The sequence below is a fragment of the Helianthus annuus genome, chromosome 4 (genome assembly GCF_002127325.2).
Source record: "Helianthus annuus cultivar XRQ/B chromosome 4, HanXRQr2.0-SUNRISE, whole genome shotgun sequence".
Classification (NCBI taxonomy): Eukaryota; Viridiplantae; Streptophyta; class Magnoliopsida; order Asterales; family Asteraceae; genus Helianthus; species Helianthus annuus.
Window position 1 is genome coordinate 207797934 of NC_035436.2, and position 24495 is coordinate 207822428.

At 36.7% G+C, this 24495-nt stretch overlaps 1 protein-coding gene across 1 annotated transcript; it reads right to left on the minus strand.

The window, feature by feature from the left end:
- Positions 1–478: 478 nt before the first annotated feature.
- LOC110938285 (serine carboxypeptidase-like 18) lies at positions 479–7396 on the minus strand. Its single transcript, XM_022180748.2, has 11 exons — positions 6973–7396; positions 3884–3960; positions 3660–3782; positions 3424–3564; positions 3232–3333; positions 2004–2090; positions 1740–1913; positions 1576–1647; positions 1306–1454; positions 1016–1187; positions 479–935 (listed from the first exon to the last, which is right to left on the minus strand). The coding sequence occupies exons 1-11, from the start codon at positions 7253–7255 to the stop codon at positions 852–854; spliced, it is 1464 nt and encodes a 487-aa protein (XP_022036440.1). The 5' UTR covers positions 7256–7396; the 3' UTR covers positions 479–851.
- Positions 7397–24495: the final 17099 nt, after the last annotated feature.

The window sequence follows — 24495 nt, forward strand, 5'->3', positions numbered from 1 at the left end:
CGTTATGGTTCGACTTTTGGTTAATTCGGTTAGTTTACCAAGCCAGTTTTGAACTAAATTTTAAGTAAATGAACACTGAAAAAGAATCGGTGACCTCAAACGGGAATTGAAGCTACTCGTTCCAATGTATTCTGAATTTCGGTCGAGTAACCCGTGTTGATTCTGTTATAGGTTTTTGCAACACAAACATGCAAATTTCAGTCATACACGCATACATACATGCAAATTTGAAGCTACTAGTTTCAAACATATTATGTATTCTCAAGGTTTTTTTTTTTATTTTTTATTTTATTTTTTATTTTTTTTTACAACAATGACATATATACCCAATCCACATATAGTCATATACAATATACATATATTCATCTCAACATAAGCATGTCTTAGTTTGGTTCGATTTGGTTAATGTTCATATAAAACCACTGCAAGAAGGAAGAAGCTAGCATGAAGATGAAAAATGAATGACAAAGCTACTAAGGAAGAAGCACAAAATGTTTGTATTATTAAACATAAATAAAGTTGGAATTACAACGGCTACATTCTGAAAAAAAAAAAAAAAAAAAAAAAAAACACTAGCTCCTATTTATATTACACAAGAATTGAAGCCACTTGATGAAACAATTTGTAACCTCCATATAACTAATAAGAGGGTCAAGCTGCTTCTTGGTGCCCGGGGCGAGCTTCAACTGGTTTGATCGAGTTGACATACCCGGATTATACGCCACAGTACATGTATAAAATATGACTGGATAAACTTACAACGATACAAAAGCTTAACAAAGCACTAAAATGAATGGAATGGCCAACATAATAATTAACTAAAAAAGGATGCATTAATTGGGTTGGGTTGGCTAGATAGGTCTATGGGCGAACCACCTCTTAACCATCTCGAAGCATTCTGCTGGTTTGAACTCTGGAGCTGTGTGACCGGCTCCCTGCACAGCAAAATAATAATAATATAATTATGTATTTTCAGCACAAGTGGTAAGTGTTTGTATAGTATATATAAATATACCTTGACAGTAGCAAAGACCAAGGAATAGTTTTGACGGGCATAGGTGGTTTTGTATCCTCCATTTTGACCGTTAACATAATATGGTTCCCAATTACTATCTGTGATGGTGAGATTAAGAGTATTTATCCAGTTGCGTGTGCCCACATGTGGAACCATCATGTCATGATCTCCACTGTACATACATACAACATATATATATGTACGTTTTAATTAATTACTCACTTAAGATATATATAATCCAACAACTAAGTAAGTAGTGCTTAAAACATGCATAAATGAATACCACCTACCTGAAAATCAAAGCTCTACAGTTTCTCTGAGTTAATTTTTGATGGTAGACCACACTACTCCGAACATTAAATTCATATTGTGGCATTGAAGGTTTACCGTAATTGTACTTCATGTCCAGGTTGCATAACAGCCATTCCTTCACCGTGCCCTGACCCATCATATCATTTCATTTCATTTATTATCAACTTCAATATAGCTTATTCATTTCGTCTAGCTACCTACCCTACCTACTACGTGAAATGAACGAACAACTTTAATTTTGTATTTACCTGCCGTACGTTCAGTGCTTTCATAACATTTTCGTCATTGGCCCAGAGAGTTGCGTAGTCATAATATTCACCCTAACAAAACAAAACAAAATAGCATATACGTTCAATTCTTTATATATAAACACACACACACACACACGTGAAGTGCGAGAATTACTACGTACTCGGCAAAACGTGGTATCTGTGACTAGTGTAGATCGTGTAGGAAGCATTCTAATTGGATTGGCCTTTAAAATTTTCCGATTACCCTTTACAAGGGGATTTCCACCTCTAACCAAGTTGGTTGCTGGATCGCAATCCGGATCCAATATTTGTTGGATGTTGATGTCTCCGACACGCTAATGATCATATTAAAAAAAATGTTACGTTTAAAACAAATGAAATGTAAGCATTGAAGATAAATAAATGCGTTACATATAAATGCTTACTCTGTTAACTTCATCAATATCCAGCATACATCGCAGATTGTTAGAGTCCGCTTCTGCATAATCTCCATTGCAATCCTTTAGGGTTGCCTACACACACACACATACACATATAGCTCATAGATGTTACTTATAAGTTTTAAGGGAATTTGGTCGGTATCAGTTTGATAAATTACGGTACCGAAAAGAAGAAAACCCAAAAAATAAATCCGTGATATGTCATAAAGGATATCGACACGTGTTTTACATTGAACAAAAACCATAAAAGTGAATATCGGTACAGTCTTATAATACCGATACCAGTACCGATGTTCGGTCAGTATCAGTTTGGTTCGTCACATAACGACACTTTTATAATTTACTATACAAAAAAATACTCTACTATAAATACAATTCCGTTTGAACAAAATTTATACTAGATCATCGATACAAAAAAATCAACAAAGCTTTGTATTCAGTTTTGTTTAAAATATTAACAAACACAAGTTATTAATAAATCACATTAAATGATAAATAAAAAGGTTAAAGATTGGTATTTATAGTATCTAAACATTTATAGTATAAGAAGTGAAAATCAAATTAATTAAAAAAGAACCAAACGTAGGTTTCAACTAGGTGTGTGGTAAGCTCGCTTTGTCGCGGGCGGCGATTTTTGCACACGACGTTACAGTGATTCGGTCGGTATCATTTCGGCTTGTTACACATAGGAAATTTAATCGGGTATCATTTCAGTTCGTTACGGTATATTCTCATAACGTCGGCACTTGGTATAATGACAATAACAATAAGCGAAGGTGAAAAATCAAACCATATAAATTGTGCACCAGATATTGTGGGTTAAACCGTTAGTTTCAAAACCAAACCGTATAAATCTAAAACTGGATGCATTATTTAAAAGTATAAAGGTGAAATTGCAATTAAATTATCTTTTAGTAAAGTAAAAGTTTAAGAAAAAATATGTTATAACAAAGAAAAATTCGTAAAAAAAGGTATTTTAAAAATATAAAGGTGAAATTGGCAATCCAGTTATAGTAATTAGTTAGAAGAAAAGATCGTAATATAACAAAGGAAATTATGTGAAAGTGTTCATAGGTCTAGGTGGCATTCTACCATGTATATGTAACTATGTATGCTGGAGACACAAAGAAAAAGCAAAGGGTGCTGTGCATGTTATCACAAGTTCACTATTAATTAAACCTTCTTTGAATTGTATATTGGAAGTTATTATTACCTCATATAATTCTCGAGATATAAGTGCCACACGATAAGCATATTCAAGTCTAGAATTAATATCACCAGTTTTGTCTGTCAAGGGGTTTCCTCCCATGTATCCCTGTCAATTCCATTCCATCATATATATACGTTAATTAATATAAACATAAAAGTATGTTGGTTGGTTGGTTTGTTGTTTTAACTTAATTACCTGAATGTTTACAGTTGGCTGCAGTCCTTCATCGTTACCTTTATATAACTCCTCAGTGATCATTGGTATCACAATCCCTGAATATGAAATTCCGGTAATATACATGGGATTTTTCAAAAACCTTGGATGATCCCTAACAAACTGCATATATATATAATCATGTCTCAGTTTCGTTAGGTACTGAATAAATTTGTTTTTTTACGTATAAACTAACTAAGAGGATTGAATTAGCCAACCTTTCTCATAAATTCCGCGGTTTGTTTTGCCGAGTCTGTATCACTGGAACGGACGGCTTCTGGAGTTGTTGTGTATGAATATCCAGTTAATGTGGGTGCATCCAAATATATAACGTTTGCCACCTTTAGTCACAACATACATACATTCATGATTTTAACAATTTCAATGCAACAAACTTATTAGATGAAAAGAAACAAAAAAGAAAAACAAGACGTCGAGCTACCTTTGTCCAAGAATTTGGGTCCAGTTTCAGTGCTGGGACGTTATCCATATATTTCCCATACTCAATTTGCATTGGACCTATATACACATATGAATTTAGTATTATGTGACTTGCCCCTCAAATTAAAATAGTACGCTAATTAGTTAAAATATTTTTTCATAAGTATATGTATTTGAGACAAGTATAAGAAGTTTAATATAGTAAAACTGAGTAAAGTGAGTTTTTCGTGTATGTCAAAATTGGGTGCCTTTTTTAAAAATATAAGAAGTATGTTTTATTTTATAATATTAACCTTTAATTAATAATTGTTTCATACTTATTTCGAATTCTGTATCACCTTTGGTATTAGTCCCTATAATTGTTTAGCAGGTTGTCACACAAGTTGCAAAAAAAAAAAAGAAAAAAAAAAAAATTACATTTGCGTGGGGTAGTTGAGTGCCATTGTCACACAAGTTGCAAAAAAAAAAAAAAAATTAAAAAAAATAATAAATAAAAAATAAAAAAAAATAAATGACATTTGCTTGTGGTAGTTGAGTGCCATAAGCAAGTGGCCCATAAGGCGAACGGGTCTGCACATGGATAAATCAAAGGATCACGTCTCACTATCTCATCCCCGTAAATTTTGTTTATTAAATAAAAAATAATACAATTTCAATTATTAAATAAAAAAATAATATATTTTCAATAAAAGTACATACATCTGTAGATAAGGAAGAAATAAAGTAAATTGCAAAAATAGTTAAAGGTTTGGTTATTTTTATTATTTTAGTCTAAAATTTAAAACTGTTGAATTTATGTCATGTGGTTTCAATTTTATTGTTATTTTCATCCAAAATCAAAATTTGGTCAGACATCCAACTTTTTTTGTCCTTTTCCTCCCTTTTAATGAAGGGCAAAATGGTCTTCTAACGTCTTATTATAACAAATTAAAAAAATCTGACCATTTTGCTCTTCATTAAAAGGGAGGAAAAAGACAGAAAAACTGGATGTTAACTGAAAAATCTAACCATATTTTGTTTTTAGATGAAAATAGCAACAAAATTGAAACAAGGACACAGATTCAAAAGGTGTGAGTTTTGAACTAAAGTGACAAAAGTGACCAAAACTCAAGGACCATTTTGACCGTTTACAATATTTATGTTATGTTGTAGAAATTAACAGCTTTTACGTTACTCCTGCTCTACAATATATTGCTAGTTTTATAACTATTAATTATATATTCCATGAAAATCAAATATCAAATAATTTTTATTATTAGCGTAGGGCTTAGCTCACTTGACAGAGCCTCTTGCCAATTAGAAGGGTGAGGGTGGTCACTAGTGATAGAATTCTATCAATCACAAGCATCACTCAAGTTCCGCCATGTCATCAACCATTTTTCCATCACTCACAACTTTTTTTGGTGGCAATGGTCATCACTCACCACCACACCCAACAATTTCCCCCCAACCAACAATTACGCATGAAATTGAGAGGTGGCGGTGAATTTTTGTTTTCCACGCGTTGATTTTATGCTATCACGGAAATATAACGCTTGACCCCACCTCCTCTTAGGTCTTGGGTTTAATCCAAAACATAAAGTAGATTAGGATTTATTTAGTATAATTTAGAATTACTTAAGTTTTGTCAATCAAAAAGAAGATAATCTTTACTTCATCTATAACTTTTATAGAATGAAACCATCAAATGACATTTAAAAGTGGTGCAAAGAAAAGGTGACATTTAAAAGAAGCCGTTCAAAGAAAAATGACATATATAAAACCAGGGATGGATTCAGGGATGTTTTGGGGGTTTCTGGGAACCCTCTCAATTTAGGAAAAATAGAAAAAAATTAGTGGAAGCTTTGATGATTTAGAAAAAAATACTAAGAATTAGTGAAAATCTATTAAAAGAAACCCTATGCAAAAAGTTCCTGAATCTGTCACTATTTAAAAGAGTCAATTAGGAAATTAGACAATACGTAAAGTTAATTTTACACATGAAGTTCTTTGACTTTTTGTTAGTTTTATGGACATGTTTGGGTAAGCTTTTTGAAACAACTTATTGACTTATTGGCTTTTTGAAAAGTCATAATCTCTAAAATGATGTTTGGCAAAGAGGGTGTATGTGAGGAGGAAAAGTCAATAAGTCACAAAATCCTGACTTTTCCAAAAAGCCAATAAGTCAATAAGTTGTTTCAATAAGCTTACCCAAACATGCCCTATGTATAAAAAAAAGTAACAAACCATGTTCTTTGACTTTGTTAATTTTACGTATAAAACAAAGTAACAAACCACCTTACATAAGTTTGATATAAAATATCATTGATTATAATAAGTTGTTACACGAAGAAAAAGAAACAACGTTTTCGGTGATATTTATCTGCCATATACACATTTGAATCAAAGGCTAATGACTGATTGAATTGAATAAGATTATGAACCTTTTGATTAAAAAATAAAGATAATTTGAGGTTGATATGATGGATTTTAAAAGAAAGCAGTACGTACGTATATAATTAAAGTATTAAACTAGATTGAGAAGTCAAAAATGTTCTCTTACGTTAAAGGAAACAATTGGTGATACTATATATATGTGTTTTAAATAAATAAAACACAACCCACTAGCTAGCTTACCTATAGAGAATATATATAAAATGACCATGTTAATGTAAAGGCAATTAATTAGGTAAAACAATTGAAGGTATTTTGTACGTTTAACCCACCTAGCTATTTATTAATTAAGACATATTTGACCAATATTTTCTACAGTAATAGTCATTAACCGGCATCTGAAAGTAGCGCTGACCCAAAAGAGTCGTATCGCCGCCCAGCCCAATCATTCAGCAGCCTTATAAAACGTGTAGCCTGAATTCTAGTTCGCCGGTGAAGATAAGATCACAGCAACTTCTAATCAGTAGAAATGACTTTGATGAAGAATAAACCTTCATGTCATGCCATACATACTCAAAAGTTTTGGACCTATTTTGGTAATTTTCCCTCCAGATATCAAGCTATTTATTATTAGATTTGGACGTTAAATTGGGTAAAATTCTTTTCATATATATGATAAGAGTAAAAGTAAATAAAAGCAGAGAGGTATGTAAGTACCGATTTCAAAGAAGAATGCCCGGAGAGTGCCACAGCCGGGTCCTCCGGCGAGCCAGATAATGAGAGGATCCTCGTCCGGGTTGCCTTCCGACTCAACAAAGTAGTAAAAGAGCTGCACGGCTTCATCTTCTCCTACTCCGATGTAGCCTGTTTCTAGTTTGAAAGGGAGAGGATCGGGATAACCGGGAAGGGCTTTGACGATCGTCTGAGAGGCAACGAGGCTACTGCTGGAAACAAGCAGCAGCATACAGCAAATCACACCCACACACTTGCCTTTCTCCATCTTACTTTACTTTCTTTGTGTTATAAAGGAAATGTTTGGTTCCTTGGTTTGTTTTTATAGTTGAAGCTTCAAAGTGTTAGGTGTGGATGGAGGAGGATGCCAGTTTGTTTGTTTGGTAAGCCTTCTTATCAAATTATTTTCGTTCAATGCTTTAGTTATGGTCAACATATTTATCCCAAGACCCCCAATTAAAACGTGTTTTCTTTTTTCTACTTTTATAAAAATAAAAATAAAAAGACAAAAGGAATCCTTAAAATCCAACCCTACAAAAATCATTATATTTTCAAATTATCATCTATTTTTACTTATAATTTAAATACTTTTCTTATAACAAATAAAGTATATAAAGTAAATGGAAGTTGAAGTAAAGTGTTACCGAAATAAGGATTATATATCCTTTGAGAATCCTTGATCCAATGTTAGAATACTGAAGCTTTTAAGGATCCTTGATCCTTATTATATAAAGTATTTCTTAAGATAGATAGTATTCCAAGCCCTTGACAAGAGATCACCATCCACAGTCAATAGGTGGTCTACCCCCTTTCAAGCCTCTGCTTCTATCAAATATGGGCCTTCCCACTTAGGTGCTAATTTACCATCAGTCGGGTTTGTAGTGTTTTGAAATGCTTTTCTTAGCACCAGATCACCAACTTGAAATCTTCTGATCCTGACGTTTTCGTTGTATGCTCCAGCCATCCTTTGCTGATAACTGGCCTTCCTTATTCTTGCTAAGTCTCTGAGCTCATCCACAGTATCTAGGTCTTGATGCAGATTTTCAGCATCTATGTAGGGTGCTTGTTCTGGCTGTAGGATCCACCATCTCTGTAGGGATCACTGCTTCAGTTCCAAAGACTAGTGAGAATGGAGTCTGGCATGTGGCATTCTTTGGAGTTGTCATATATGCCCAAAGGATATGACTTTCTTTTCTCTGACTTGAACAAAAGCTTCTGTTTCTATCCATTTGGAGAAGTATTTGGTCATAGCTAGCATAAATACTTTTCCACATGGTACCTTTGGGAGTTGCCTACTATATTTATTCCCCATTTCATGAATGACCAAGAGAAAAGTATCAGATTAAAGGCTCTGCTGGCTGATGTAGGATGTTGCTATGTCTTTGACAAGCATCACATCTCCTTGCATAGTCTACTTCATCCTTCTTGTAAGACCCTTACTTGATTTATACGATTTTATATATAAATATCGACTATAATAGTGTATTAACGATTTCAAATACACTTTTAAATACGAGGTTGTTAAAAACATTTTAAAAATAATAAAACATTTCTAAATTTTGTGTATATATTCATCGTTTCACACACGCTAACGAATCATGTCGCGGAAGCTTAAGTCTTTATCGTGTTCGGTTCATTATCGAGCTTGATCGTCCTTCGATACTTTATTGTATACCTTGCTTTAATAACCGCTAATTACTATCGAAGCGGATATCCATTAGATGTTTACTCCTGTAAACATACAACTCGACAAATAATCATTAGTCGATGTTGTCAAAGGGTGATATCTTCACCTTTTGACCCATTATGATTTACGCCGTAAAGTGTCTTTTCAAAACTAACGGTTATTGTCAACGCGTGAGTTACCGTTTTGCCCTTATTATTTATTTTAGCTTACCATTTAAGGTAGCCTTTGAAAGTCCTTATTCTATTTGTCATAATATGACCAATACTCAATTTACTCCTTTTTAACCATTGTTATGGTTTCTTATCATTTTTGTTTATCTTGTTCCGTACGACTACACATCGGAACCTTACTTTTCAAATGTTTAATTATCTTTCTCGTATTTAATACGATAGAAGAATATTCTATGAATTAAGAATAGAGTAAGTTATACTTACCTTGCATCCAAATTATGCTTTGCCTCATACTCGATTCATTTGACCCGCTTCCTTCTCAAGCTTCCACCTAGCTTGTCAAGTGTCAAACTTACGATCCCCTAGATTGGGTGATCATTAATTCACGTTCAATTGTGAATTTGGGCTTCGTTTAAGCCTTCAATTTGATGGTTTTGATGAAATTAGGGTTTTTGGCTCCTGGGGAGCTTTTCTGGACGAACAGGAGTCTAGAATGTTAGGGATAGAATTTTACTAGATATGGATCACGGATCCTCAGTGTAGCCTGGATCACGGATCCTCAGTTCAGTCTGAATCGAGGATCCTCAGGAGATGGTACAGGAAGGCCAAGGATCCAGGATCCTCTTTATTATTCTAAACTAACAATTGTTTAGAATGATAACATCAGTTGGGAGTAGAACTAGTAACTTTTGTTTGTGATAATGGATCCCAATTCAATGGGAGTAGAACTACTAACTTTTGTGACAGCTGGGGGATTAGGATGATAAAATCAACACTAGTCCACCCACAAGCTAATGGTCAAGCAGAATCATCCAACAAGATTATCATCAACAACTTGAAGAAGAAGCTTGGATCCAAGAAAAGGAAATGGGCAGAAGAGCTACCTTATGTGTTATGGGCTGATAGAACAACTCCCAAGAATGCTACTAGCCATTTTTTTGGTGTTTGGAGCTGAATCTGTGATCCCTACAGAAATGGTAGTCCCTACTGCAAGAACAAGCATCCGTGATCCTGAAGGAAATGCTGAAAACTTGGTTCAAAATTTGGATACCATAGAAGAACTCAGGGATTTGGCAAGGATAAGATTGGCTAGCTGTAAGGACCTGCAGAAAAATGTCCTGAAACACTCCGTAAGTGAAAACCTGGACCCCTAAAATCCTAAATTTCATGAAAAATCAATAAAATCCAAATTTATCAATTTGTCGCGGGCCGCGTAAGAGTTAAGCAAGGCTTACGCGGGGCATGACATCCTTACAATTCTCCGGATAAGCTTTAGGTCACGTGTCAGACACGTGGCAGACCTACGCCATGACACGGCAGCCCTAGCCGTAGCTAGGGTGGCCCTCGCGGGCCGCGTAGGATGCCCTTCAAGTTTACGCGGGCCGCGACAGACTCAAATATTTGCTATAAATAGGATGTTGCATGGCCAGGCTTCTGTGCTCGAAAAATTTCTCAAAATCACTATTTTTCTGCTTTAAAATCACGCTCAAAATATTGAAAAGCTGGTACGATCACAGGGTAATAACTCGATCACTGCTACGATACAATGTCCGATCAATTGAAACCGATCCGATGGATGTTTAAGTGCTGCCTGAATTCGGGCTATACTTTGTCATTCGTCGTGAGGGTTTTGATTTCATGAATTTATCGTAAATGTTGTATTAAGTTACTAACCTAGTCTCGTTTGCACTATTTAACTAGGTTACCAGGCTTAATCAATTGGCAAAATCTGTCCAGTTAAACTTGCAATGTGAGTCATTCTCTTTTTACCAAATTGTTTCCAAAACCTTATTTATTTTCATAGTTATAATTATAGGGATTAAGTCTTTGTAATCTTCAATTACAGCCGGTATGTAGGGTTTTGTATACATTACTTGATAACCGTCACCGTTGGACAACAGGTTAGCCAATGGGTGATATGACCATAGTCACAGATACAGTCGAGTGACAAATACCGTTTGGGTAATTGGTTGATATAAACATTGTAATCGCCCTTAATACTGTAATTTATAACAATGTGTCGTTTTGTGCAAATTGAATGACTCGCCAGTGTATCCCCGCTGATAAAATCTTTTTAAACATGTTTCAGGTGATTTACTGTGAACAAGGAAAAGTACCGCGTAGCATTACCAGCTTGGATAAAGTGGCTCAATAAATAAATAAACATGTTTTTGTAAACACGGGATTTCCCCAATGAAATTCCTTTATTGTAAGTTATGGGATTTGTCCCGAAACTTGAAATAAAATAATTGAGAAATTTCGGTTAAACGATCCTGTAAAATTTATCCGCTGCCAAATGTAACACCACGGGTTTTCTGTCTCGCGGCATTCGAGTCGGGAAACGGGGTCAGGGGCCGTGACACTAGCTGTAACAACTGTCACTAAAATCCCTAATTAGGATAGTAATTAGCTATTAAGGAAACTCTAATTGAGACACCCAAGTGATTCTACACAAACCCTAAAATTTTCAGAATTTTCAGAATCAGGATCAGGGCCCCTAAAACTCAGGGGGGGATAAACCCTAGCCAACGATTATCTTCATAACTAATTATAAAAATCGAATTTTAAGAAACTGACAACACAGCAAGCCTACCTGCACGAAGGGCTACCCTATGAAAGTAGGGTGGTCACTCGCGTAGCGCGACGGCTAAGGGGGTACCCCTCGCGCTACGCGACGGTGTCAAAATCTCAGTATAAATAGCAGGGGTTGGGACTTGAATTTTGGCACTGAAACGACGAAAAGCGGAGTTACATAGGTCGAGTTATAAGCAAAACAGTCCAACACACACACAATTATCGAATCGCTGCCACAGAACAGGGTAATTACTCGATCGCTATTACGATTCAGTTTCCGGAATCAATACATTCAAAGAATGTCTAAGTGCCGCCCACATTGGGCTATGCTTTATCGTTGTCGATAATTCGATAATGAGCCGAAGCATTGTACTTTGTCGTTGTCGATAATTCGATATACGAGTTGAAGTACTATACTTTATCATTTGTCATTTTGATAAATGTGCCGAAGTATTGCACTTGGACATTCATTGTCAAAATTGATCTCGGGGAATTATCGTAACTGCTGTATTGATCACTAATCCTGTTTTGTGTGCATTATTGTTAGATTAGAAATAATCAAGGCTAATCAGTAGGCTTATACACTGCTCGTTAAATCTGCAATGTGAGTCATTCTTCTTTTTATCAATTGTTTTACAATACTCCAAATTATTTTCAAAAGTGTTATAAATACAGGGACTAAGTCGTGGATATCTTGATTTATTGGTTAGTGGGGTATTGTGCACATTACTATTTCTCTCAGTTAGGTTCATTGACCTACTAGGGAGAAACGTCACTATTAGAGTTCATTAACCTAATAGTGGTATGACCATCGTCACCATTGTGACTTGTCACCATTGTGACAGAAAGCCAGAATAAAATAAGATATGAACCATTGTAATCGCTCTTATGCTGTAATTTATAACTATGAGTCATTTCCTAAAAACTGAATGAACTCACTCAGTATTTCCCCGCTGACAAAACCTTTTTCAAACATGTTTCAGGTAATCTGTTGTGAGCAAAGAAAAGTGCCAGGAAGCACTACCAGCTTAGAAAAGTGGCTCAGTGTAAATAAATAAAGGAACATGTTTTAAAAATAAAGATTTCCATGGAAATCACAGTATTGTAAATTACTGGGTTTTATCCCTAAATTATATAATGAGCAGTTTAATACTAAAGATCCTGTTTTAAAAAGACTTCCGCTGTCGCCTAAATTAAAATACCGCGGGATTTCTGTCCCACGGCTCCTGAAACGGGTCAAACCGGGTCGGGGGCCGTGACACTAGCTATCAACATAGAATGGCTGGAGCTTATAACAAGAATGTCAGGATCAGGAAATTTCAAGTTGGTGACATGGTGTTGAGGAAAGCATTCCAAAATACCACAAATCCTGCTAATGGCAAGCTAGCACCAAAGTGGGAAGGCCCCTACCTAATTGAAGCTGAGGCAGGAAAAGAGGCATATCGTTTACTAACAATGGAAGGTGATCTTTTACCAAGGGCTTGGAATGCTGTACACTTGAAAAAATACTTCATGTAAGAAGGATCCAGGATCCTTGGATATCCTTATACTCAGTTCATGTTAAGGATCCTCAGAGGATATATGATCCTCACCCTGGTAATGATTTGATTATTATTTCTCAAATTCTTTAATTCATTTGATTATAAGGAGAGGGTACTAGAATCCTTTATCCTTTTTCATCAAGTTATGAGTTTTGCAGAAGTAGGTGTATTTTTTACAAAGGATCAAGTACTTGGTCAAATCTCCAAAGTCTTTGGGTTTATCCCTAGTTTATGGGCGTGTCCCTAGTTTAAGGTATCTATTACCTTCTATGAATCAGGTTCTTACACATTCGCCAGTTGCGCACGATTATCCTAGTATAGTTCAAGGCAATGGGACCAGTACCCGCTTTAGGGGCTGACAATTTCATTTTACTGGCTGTATTTAGAATCCTAAGTATAATGGTAGACATATCGTACATCCGTTCCTAAGGTTTCTAACGTTTTCACGTTAGCTAAGGTTTTGGCATCTTCATGTCACTAAGTTTGGATAGTCGCCGGTTTAGGCCATACTCCAGTTTACACAAGATTTTTTGGGCTTGTCCCCAGTTTTTGGGCTTGTCCCCAGCTTATTGGGCTTGTCCCCAGATTGTTGGGCTTGTCCCCAGTTACTAATACTTTCTTTCTTTGACAATTGGCTTAGTCCTAAGTTATATGATGTTATAGGTTTCCAAAGCTAAACAGTTAAGGATCCAGGATCCTAACTTTCTACCAGATTTTATCTTTTGTTGGTATAGTTGTAAGTGTTAAGGATATAGAATCCTAACTTGGATTCTCTGGTATGATCCTTATTTACCTTTGTTTTATTCTTTATTATCACACTTATCCTTTGACAACAGGATATATGATCCTTGATCGTATAGTGTATAATCTTTTGACTTAAACTGATTTTAATATACACTTGATATCTTTTCTAACAATTATAAATCCTAAAGTTTTAGAATGGAATTTGACAAATAAATGTATATTCTTAGAAACGTATTTTGTATCTCTTACTAATCCCAATTCTGGGAAGGAGAGAAACTCTTATCGTGCGTTAATTAAAATGCGTCCCGGATCTCCGACTAATCTCAACTACGAGATAAGAGAGGGACTAAATGTGCCAAATGGCCAAAGATGTAAAGTCCAAGGACTTAAAATATAAAAATCTCAAAATTTGCTCTGGATGTCCCTTACGGACCGCAAGGCTTAGTCCTTACAGTTCGCAAGGGGTTTAAACAGAAATTATGCGCTAAAGGTCCTTACGGACCGTAAGCGGTCAACCCTTACGGTCCGTAAGGGGTGGCTCTGGCAGATTCATGCTTGGCCTCCAAGCATAACATCTCAAGATGTAGTCTTCACACTTCATTAACACTTGTAATCATCCTAGAAAGGCTCTAGACACTTGTAATGATCTTGTGCTCCATGATTCACAATAAATAGCAAGCTTGAACTCATGTTCAAATTGCTCATTTTCCATCTTTCTTTTCTATCTTCTACATTGGAGGTTCCTGATCATTTTGGGAGCTTCCTTGGGTTCTAAACCTTCTCTTGGAACACTAGTAAGTGTTCCATCCTAGTCTTTTTCATTTATAGGCTAGTTATTAGCCGAAAGTCAAACAGTTTGACTTTCTGTTTAACTTTCAGTTATGACCATTATGGTCAAGCCAAAGTTTGTTCTGAACGTGGAAACGTGATCGTAATAATGAAGGTTATAATCCCCTGGGATAATACCTTCTAAAGATCATGTTAAGTAGGCGAAATGGCGAGTCAACTTTTTATTAAGTAAACGGTCAAAAACGTAAACTTTGCAAATTACGCTAATCAAGTTTTTAACTATTAAAACTTGAAGTTTTGGCATTATATCAGTTTAAATAACATGTTAGGACATGTCTAAGCATGCCCAACTTGTCATTTCTTGTTTAGGGCTTATTTCTATATCGAAAGTCAAGCAGTTTGACTTTTGCTTTGACTTTCGATTCGGACCCGTTTGATCAACGATTAGGTCTGATTTGAATTAGTTTTAGGACCTTGATATTAATAAGTATAACCCACTGAAGTTATACTACATGGTCAATCCGTTTGATGAGTTTTATGACAAGTCGCAAATATATTGTTAAAATGACCACAATGCCCCTATGTGGTCAAATGAACTAAATAAACGATTTTAAACCAAACTAAACTTATAATCTGACTTAAAGTCAGTAGGTATAACTAAAGATGTGTTTTACTATTTGAACTTGTCATAAGCCCATCCGACCTTCAAAACCCGTCTTTATGCGCATAACTAGTTATGTGAACCTAGTTCGCATAGTGTAGGCGTAACGGGTCTAGGTATTTCAAAACCTTTCCAAATCAGAATGCTTGGTTAAATAACCTTTATCCAATGAGTCATTGTGATCGGATAGGTATAAACCACATTCGATTTCATATACGCTTAATCTAGCGAACCTATTCTTAAGTAACGGGTCATATATAAAGGGGCTAACCTTTGACCCGTATACATTCTAACAGATAATAAATCTTTTCATTCCAGACTATAGTACCCCTAGATAATCGGACTTGGGTCAATAATACTTAGACTCGCGGCTTTTTGCTAAATTATAATCATATTGATTGGAAGCTAGCCAAAAGGTAAATACTCTTAACTTATTTTTAGTTTTTAAACTTGGGATGGCAATTATGCCACTTGGAGCGGGTATTACATAAATGGGTCGTCTATGTTGCGCATAAATGTAAGAATCCGGTTTATTCCGTTTTACTTGATAGCTGAAACGATTAGGGGTTAATGGTACCGTGTCCGGACGTCCCGACTCATATACTGATATGTCCATACGGAATAGCGTGCAAGGGTAGGCATACCGACTGTAAGACACGTTTTATTCAACTTTGGTGAGTACCATAATCATATCAAATAACTGGCTCTGATATCTGGTTCCCGATTGTATGGCAAGTATATAAATCTGGTAAAAAGAATAAATCCCAAGAAATATTTAAAAGATCACCTACGGGTTTTCTCTATGTATAAAACTCTTTCTGAAAAATTGTTTTCAAAACGAGTCGGTTAATTGTATTTACCAGTGAAAGCTGACGTATTTTCAAAAGATTGAACCGCAGGTACCGAACCTTATTATAGGCTGGGAATCCAGGTCGGCTAGAACGAAGGCTAAGGAATTTGCAACTCCTGATGCTCAAGGCCTATGATGTCTAAAGTTCTATTTATTAGATCCCGCCTGTGGGCTTGTACTAAACGCTTGTAATACTTTATATATATTCAAGCTTTGTTGAATTTAATAATTTTACTCCAATACTTCCGCTGCATATTATTATACCTTGATAACTCCAACCGTCATGATTATACCAATCCAAGCCCACCGGGAATCGGGGTGTGACAGGTTGGTATTAGAGCCACAATTTGAGTGAATTAGACACTAGCCTTTTGTGTCTAATCTCACATATCACAAATGCAGATTCCTTAAGAAACTCCGAGTCTAGACCCGAACATAAGACTACTCTTAATTATATATAGTAGTTATTGATTTTATGAAGCCATGATGTCACGAACAAGATGAAGAATCTATGATGGGTCACGGACTCGATAACCTCGACCATTGAGTAGCTTGAAGTTCCATATGGTGAACTATACTGCTTTGGATATGATGATGACTCCGATACGAGAATCCTAAACCTGGTCACCTTATATTATATCTTTTTGATAATCCTGTGATAACCCAATATCACTTATCTGAAGTCTGTCATATATGATAGACATTCGGTGATATCTCACCAGCTAATTAAAGCAACAACAACTATGTAAAGCTACACCACGACGAGGATATCTGTGCACTTTTGCACCAAATTTCTATTCTTTGATTAAAATATTCTCTCATTCTGGAGAATAAGCAGAAAGAGGAATCACTTTTTCTGGCTCTTGGTTAAAGCATATAATCTCGAGTCTTGGAACTCGATTATTTAAAACCCATATGGGTGTATTATATTATATTAATCCGGCAAATCTCGCCAGCAAATTCTCCATTTGGAGTACGACATTGATTTTATTCATTGATCTTTAACAACTATGAATGCCGAACTTGGTATGATAAAAGTGCCAGTATCTTAGTGTGTCCCATAGATTGTTTTCGTGGCTGGCCAGCATGAAGGTTTAATGCATGGAACCACTAAGATCTCCCAACGGTCATATTGTAGTGATATCAGCTAATAATAAGCATCTAATATATTTTGGCGATATCACTTCCATAAGGAAAAATCATTGATTTTATGGAGCCCATTTTATTATTTTCCTTAAAATGATATGAAGGTCACATTTATTGCTCATACCTTATCAAACAGATCTCTTGTTTGCTCGATAGACGAAGGCTAAAAGCACATGTTCCCACCAATGAGTGGTTGAGAAAGTGTAAATTTTCGTCCAACTATGAGACGATATGTGTCCCAAATCTCCAACTGAGGAGAGGGACCTATATTTTAAACGTCAACTGCGACGTATCCCAAATCTCCAACTGAGGAGAATGACCTATATTTTAAACGTCAGCTACGACGTATCCCGAATCGCCAACTGAGGAGAGAGACCTATATTTTAAACGTCCAATGCGACGTATCCCAAATCTCCAACTAAGGAGAGGGACCTATTTTTAAACGTCGACTGAGACGTATCCCAAATCTACAACTGAGGAGAGGGACCTATATTTTAAACGTTGACTGAGACGTATCCCAAATCCCCAACTGAGGAGAGGGTCTTATATTTTAAACGTCGACTGAGACGTATCCCAAATCTCCAACTGAGGAGAGGGACCTATGTTTTAAACTTCGACTGAGTCGTATCCCAAATTTCCAACTGAGGAGAGGGACTTATATTTTAAACGTCGACTAAGACGTATCCCAAATCTCCAACTGAGGAGAGGGACTTATATTTAAGACGTCGACTAAGACGTATCCCAAATCTCCAACTGAGGAGAGGGACTTGTATTTAAACGTCGACTGAGACGCATCCCAAATCTCTAACTGAGGAGAGGGACTTATATTTAAACGTCGAATGAGTATTTAAACGTCGAATGAGACATGTCCTGGAATCTCCAACTAATCCCAACTATGTGGAAGGAGAAGGACCAAAAGTGCCAATTCTATTGGGTGAAGAAAAATTGGTCGAAGGACCGCTAGCAATCAAGCAAATATATTTCCTTTTAAATTTATTCGGTCCACTAGTTCTTACGTAATTAAGACTAGTAAATAGACCATGATAAAAGACACTGTCTTAAACATATATTCCCACCAATGGTAGTGGTTGAAAAGGTGATAGTAGTGGAAAACTAATTCCCTCCCATCGATATAATATTAATAATCTATAAGTGCCACTCGTCCAACTGTGTGATGTTAATTATCCCGAATCTCCAACTGAGGAGAGGAATCTATATTTAAACGTCAACTGAGACGTAATCCAAATCTCCAACTGAGGAGAGGAATCTATATTTATATGTCAACTGAGACGTATTCCAAATCTCCAACTGAGGAGAGGAATCTATAGTTAAACGTCAACTGAGACGTATTCCAAATCTCCAACTGAGGAGAGGAATCTATATTTAAACATCAACTGAGATGTATTCTAAATCTCCAACGGAGGAGAGGAATCTTTATTTAAACGTCAATTGAGACGTATTCCAAATCTCCAACTGAGGAGAGGAATCTGTATTTAAATGTCAACTGAGACGTATCACAAATCTCCAACCGAGGAAAAGGATCTATATTAAATGTCAATTGAGACGTATCCCAAATCTCCAACTGAGGAGAGGGATCTCTATTTAAATGTAAACTGAGACGTATTCTAAATCTCCAACTGAGGAGAAGAATCTATATTTAAACGTCAACTAAGACGTATCCCTAATCTCCAACTGAGGAGAGGGATCTGCCGAAGTATGCTAAGTTCTTGAAGGATCTCCAGAAAGGGAAAGATAAATTAGAAGAGCTTTCATATGTCCTTCTAAATGCCGAATTTCTGCCGTGGTAACGAACAAGCTATTGGAGAAACTGACATATCCGGGTATCTTCATGATCCCATGTTTGTTTAGTGGTGATGCTCAGAATCATGCATTAGCCGACCATGGTGCTAGTACTAATTTGATGGCATATTCATTTTATGAAAAACTAGGCCTTGGTGAACTCAAGCCAACTCATATGACCTTAGCTTTAGCCGATAAAACCGTTAAGTATCCCCGGGGAATAGTTGAGAATCTGCTAGTAAAAGTTGATAAATTCGTCTTCCCGATGGATTTTGTTGTGCTAGGCATGGAAGCTGATGAGAATGTACTCTTGATATTAGGACGTCCATTCTTGTGCACTACCAAAGCTCTTATAGATGTCTTTTTAGGCACTATCACACTTAGAGCGGGTGAGGAAACGATAGTTTTTAAGGTCACAAAAGTGAGAGGTTCGAGTGCTAGAGTGGAGGCGGTAGCATCAGTAGGGAGAAGTGGTAATGAAGAGAAAAATGAGATGAGTGATCCTAGGTTAGAAAGGGTGATAAAACCTAAGTGTGGGGATCATTCAGGTAAAAAGGTAGAGGAATTAGAAAAACAGATTGTGTGGTTAGAAGCTAGGATGGAAACACTGAGTGAAGCTCAGTGTAGGGATGGATTTCTATTTAAAACATCTAGGTTCAAACCACCCGAAAATGAGTTTGAAGTTCGTGAGAGTTATGAGGAAGTTTGGAGAGAACCGGGTCTTTATGGGTATGATAGTGCTAGAGCCCAGGGAGTAAAATATGGAGGTGAGCTGCGTCTACATGATCCTCAGTAAGTGCTTGAGAAGTTGGGAAATTAGGGTGGTGTCCCACTTGTAGAGTTTGTAGAGTTTGAGTCGTTGTCGTGGTTTCAAGTCTTATTCACACTTTTGGTAGTTTGTGGTTTATGTTTTTGTGTTGTTTTGTATTTTGCCGGAATTCATTACCGTCATGGAGCAGGAATCTACGAAGAATTTAAGCTTGAGATAAGTTTTCGTGTGTTAAACTTGTTTGGGAGCATTTGGGAAGAGTGTTGGAATTTTTTTCTAAGGCATAAACTCCTCAAAAGCGTAGAAATTTTCTGTTTATAAGGTGTACTCGCGCCCCGCGAGAGTCTTTTCTTGATGCATCACGCCCCGTCAAACCCTCTAAATGAACCAGACCAACATTAATGCACTGCGGGGCGCGAGACTGATAACTTCGTTCATCGCGGGCCGCGAGGATCTTTAAAACCGAGAAAGTTGTTTCTTTTTCCCAACTTGATACACACTTTAGCTGAATTCGTGAGTTCTTCATCATTTACTTGTCTCCAAGGTATGGTATCCTTCAATTTTGTACCATGAATCTAACTTAGTGGTTTTTAAGTCAGTTTTTGTGTCGAGTTGGCACTATGCTGGTTTTTGCTTGTCTTTATTTGCGCAGGTTTGAATAAGTACCACTCGTACTCAATCTCCATTTGGGTGTTGTTCAGAGCTGTTTAGTGAATATCAGGCATTTGCCAAGAATACTAGCCAGTGTCGGAGCCGATGGTGAACGAAATGCTATACGATCGAGCTGGATTGGACTAGAGTTCTGGAGCTTACGCGTTATTTAACCAGCTAAGTCCTTTCCATTTTTTGCCCTTTGTCTTTTATTTCTTATTTATTTTAGTCTTTTGAGTCGGTTTCCATCCTACATTGAGGGCAATGTTGAGTTAAGTGTGGGGATAGGAAACTATCGTTTGAGTCTGTTTAGTGTTGTTTGAGTCGTAAAAATTTGAAAAAAATATAAAATTAAAAAATCCAAACAAATTGAAAAAAATCAGAAAATGTTCCTGTTTTTTAAGTTTGCAAATAAATAAGGAAAGTGATAAAAAAGTTTTGGGTTTCAAATAATAATAATATAAGTTAAAAAAAAGTTGAATTCGTGTCTAGCTTGAGATGTGTGAGTAGGCCCTAGGTTCCTTTAATATTAATATACCTTAATTGTTAGTCTACTAGTGGGTTCTCATCTAGGAGAAGTAGGAAGCCGAAATCGCCAATAATAGTGTAAGGAATGCCGTTATAAACTAAAATTGTTAGAATTTTTTATCAAAGAAAAAAATATACAATAAATTGAGCTAGATTGAGATATAAAAACGAGGCCTATGTAATCTCTATTGGGGATGGTGACTCTGATTTAGATTGCCTCTATGTTGAGTTAAAAGAAAAAAATGCAATATTACCGAAGCTCACGTTGTCGCTCTCGGGGATGGTGACTCTGGTTGAGACAGCCTCTGGATTAGATATGCAAAGTCTAGTGCTCAAAAGATAAATAGAGAATTTTTTTATGTTAAATTTTATGTTGGTATAAAACAGTTAGGAAAGGGTAAATTGATTCGTTCCTTTTGTTTCATGAGCTTGAGGCGGGATTAGGTGAAACTGTGGCTCTTAGTGTGACACGCTGGGTAGATTGACTAGACTTAAACATAAAATTGCATGATAAGGTATTGGAACCGGGTTTGGGTTTAAGTGGACACACATACTTGCAATCGCAGTTAACACGAGTTTTAATTTTAATAAGTAATCTAACTGTTGAACCCGAATATTTTATCTGGCTATGATTCCGTTTGCATAATTCTTTTTCAGGGACGAAAAAAGGTTAAGTGTGGGGATATATGATGTATTGCAAAATACATCTATTTATCTTGTAGAGTTTGTTTGGTTTTTACTTAGATTTGGTTTCGTTTTAGTTAGAATGTGCGTACTTTTAATCTGTTTACGTTTTACAGGTCTTGGTTGATGAAAGGAGCTGAAAAGAGGGGAAAACGAGCTAAAATATGCTAAAACCAAGTACCGGGACATGAACGGATGATCGAGAGATGAAACAGTGACAAAATAAGGCTTTTTAGGTTTTCATGGGCCACGATAGAATTAAGGTAGAGTCTCGCGCCTTGCCACAACCTGTTTTGACTCGTTTACTGAAGCATAGTGTCGCAGGGCGCGACAACCTATTCCAAATGTCTCGCGAGCCGCGAGAGAGTGTAATTTCAGTGAATTTCATGAAAAATAGGGTTTTAGGTATTTGGAAAGTATAAATATGATGTTTGTGATCATAATTCAAAACCTAGACGCAACCAGACCTCTTTAGACGAATTTTGAAGCAATTTTAGCAAGGAACTGAGCTCTGGAATCATCGAGGAAGAGCTGGGAGCCTAATGATTGAAGATTTGATGGGTTTTACCTCCTAATTTATCTTGTTTCTTAGTTCTTTCTTTTACTACAAGAATTCTTCATTTGAAACTTGTTTTCTAGATTTTGATATTATGTTTCTTGGCTAAATACTTTAAACTACTTAGGTTGTGATGCACAATTGATTAAAGTTTGGATTTTTATGGGACGTTGATTGTGTTTATGGATCTATCTTGAAAAGTAGCTAACTTTGGATCTTTGATTTGATGTATATGCTTATTTAACTAGATTCATTGAATAATTATTATCCCTCATGTTGCTAGTTGAATGTCTTTCAAAAAATAGTCGCATGCTAGGCCAATTATTGTGTGTCTTTGGCTATTAGATGTTTTGTGTAACACCCCGTGTTACCGAAAGTCAAAGTCAAGATTGACTCCTTTGACCATAGTCAGTCTGTTTTATGATTGCGACTGCGTTAGTTGTATTATGTGGAGTATATGCTAAAATCGAATTAATCGAAGTTTATGTATCGACACGAACCGCGTTACGACTGTGAATAATAGGAAGTAACAATACGATAAAGTCAGTTAATCAAATAATCGAGCTAATCTAATCATCATCGAACTCAAGACTCGAATTACACGAATTTTGGGGTTAATATATATGTGTGTGTGAGCCTTGTGTGTTACCTGTGCATGTTTACTTTATGTTATGTGTGATAATCAATCGAAACTCGAATCGAAACTCGAAACTCAGTCGAACTCAATCGAAATCGAATTATGATAATTGGTGGCGAAAAGACAGCGCGAGACATAGGTGATTGTATGTAAGATATAGTGGTTGGGATTAAAAGTAATTTGAATAGGAAACTCTAAAGTATTCTCATCAATCGCAATCGAAATCGAAATATCAAAAATCATCGCACCGAACGCCCGAATCAGGCAGCTGAACGATCAGGCTCTCAGCCGATCGAACAGCCCAGCCGACCGGACTGCTGTCCGAGCGGACAGGCTGTCCGATCGGGATGCCTGGCCGATCGACCAGCCCTTTCCACTTTTGGAAGCCTATAAATACCCTTGTCATTGTCATGCTTACCACTTTTGGAAAGCTCTGACCGACCAGCTCGTGCTCCCCTCCTTTTCTCAGATTTCTTCCAATTCTGGTAAGATTTCATCCTAAAACTTGTACTTTCTTAATCAATGCACACTCCTACACCCTTCTATCTTTCAAATCTTACTTTTTAACCGTGAAATCATCAAGATTCAAGTGTTCTAGGATGATGTCATCATGGTGTTCTTAAAGAACTTCATGTTTCGGCTTCAATCCACCAAGAATCACTTAGATCTAGCCGATTTCCACATAAACAAACAAAGATCTATCATAGATCTAAACATTTACACGGTGAAAAGGATTGAAAGAATGTTTTCCAACTTTCTTTCAACTCTTTTACACTCAATGCCTTCAAACCGGTAGAAACGGAGTTTGAACCGACTCACTAATCATTCTAGCAATTGTACGGTTCAAGATTTGGGTTCTATCCACGAGGTTCACCGATTTCAGGTTAAACGTTAAAACTCCATTCCGAACAGTTCACCGGCCGGGTTTGGGTGATTCCTGTCCAAGCAAGAGAAACAAGTAAGAACGAGGGTTCTATGGTTCAACTCATTGTCAAAGTACCTCGATATAACGTCAAACAATATAAACAGCCAAGTGTTAGACGAACAGGTCGACCAGGTCAGGAAGCTGACCGATCGGGCTGACTGTCCGAACGGACAGCCCAGCTGATCGGACAAGCCAGCCGATCGACCAGGTCAACCGATTGGCTAGCACATGGCCCCACACTTTAACAATTTCATGAAGTCTAGTATTGAACGAAGTTCTGTTCGAACGGACTACGATCTGATTTGAATTCCTCTTCGGATCATGAGATACTATGCTGCAACACTTAATCGATTTTCAACTTGTTCAACGCATTGGAGTGCCACCCGATCGGTCGACACGTCCGACCAGGTGACACCCTGATAAGAATTTGTTGTTGAAGTACCTAACCAATCGGTTAAGCCGACCGATCGGACGGTCCGTTCGATCGATCGACCTGAAAGGTAAGGATACTCCAATGTTTTCAAATGCTACAACGAAAACTTCAAAAGTCAAACCATCATGCACAAACACATCCTTCTCAAAGGAAGAAACAATCCACCCGAACAGTCCATCCGATCGGCCTACCGACCGACCAGACAGACTGTCCGAACGGACTGGTTAACCGAACGATCAAGCCGTCCGATCGGACCTACCGTCCGATCGACCAGGCCGTCCGACCCTCCAATACTTGTTTCCATTTTTCGCATTGCTTATCGTTATGCTATCGAACTATTCAGGCTAACCCTACTCTCCAGTG

What these genes read in the sequence shown, in the direction of transcription:
- LOC110938285 (XM_022180748.2), bottom strand. Translation starts at nt 7,255, where the DNA reads ATGGAGAAAGGCAAGTGTGTGGGTGTGATTTGCTGTATGCTGCTGCTT. An exon ending in AAGCACTGAACGTACGGCAG is followed by an intron (nt 1,455 to 1,575) that starts GTAAATACAAAA and finishes ATGATGGGTCAG; the next exon opens with GGCACGGTGAAGGAATGGCT. An exon ending in TGGTCTTTGCTACTGTCAAG is followed by an intron (nt 936 to 1,015) that starts GTATATTTATAT and finishes TTTGCTGTGCAG; the next exon opens with GGAGCCGGTCACACAGCTCC.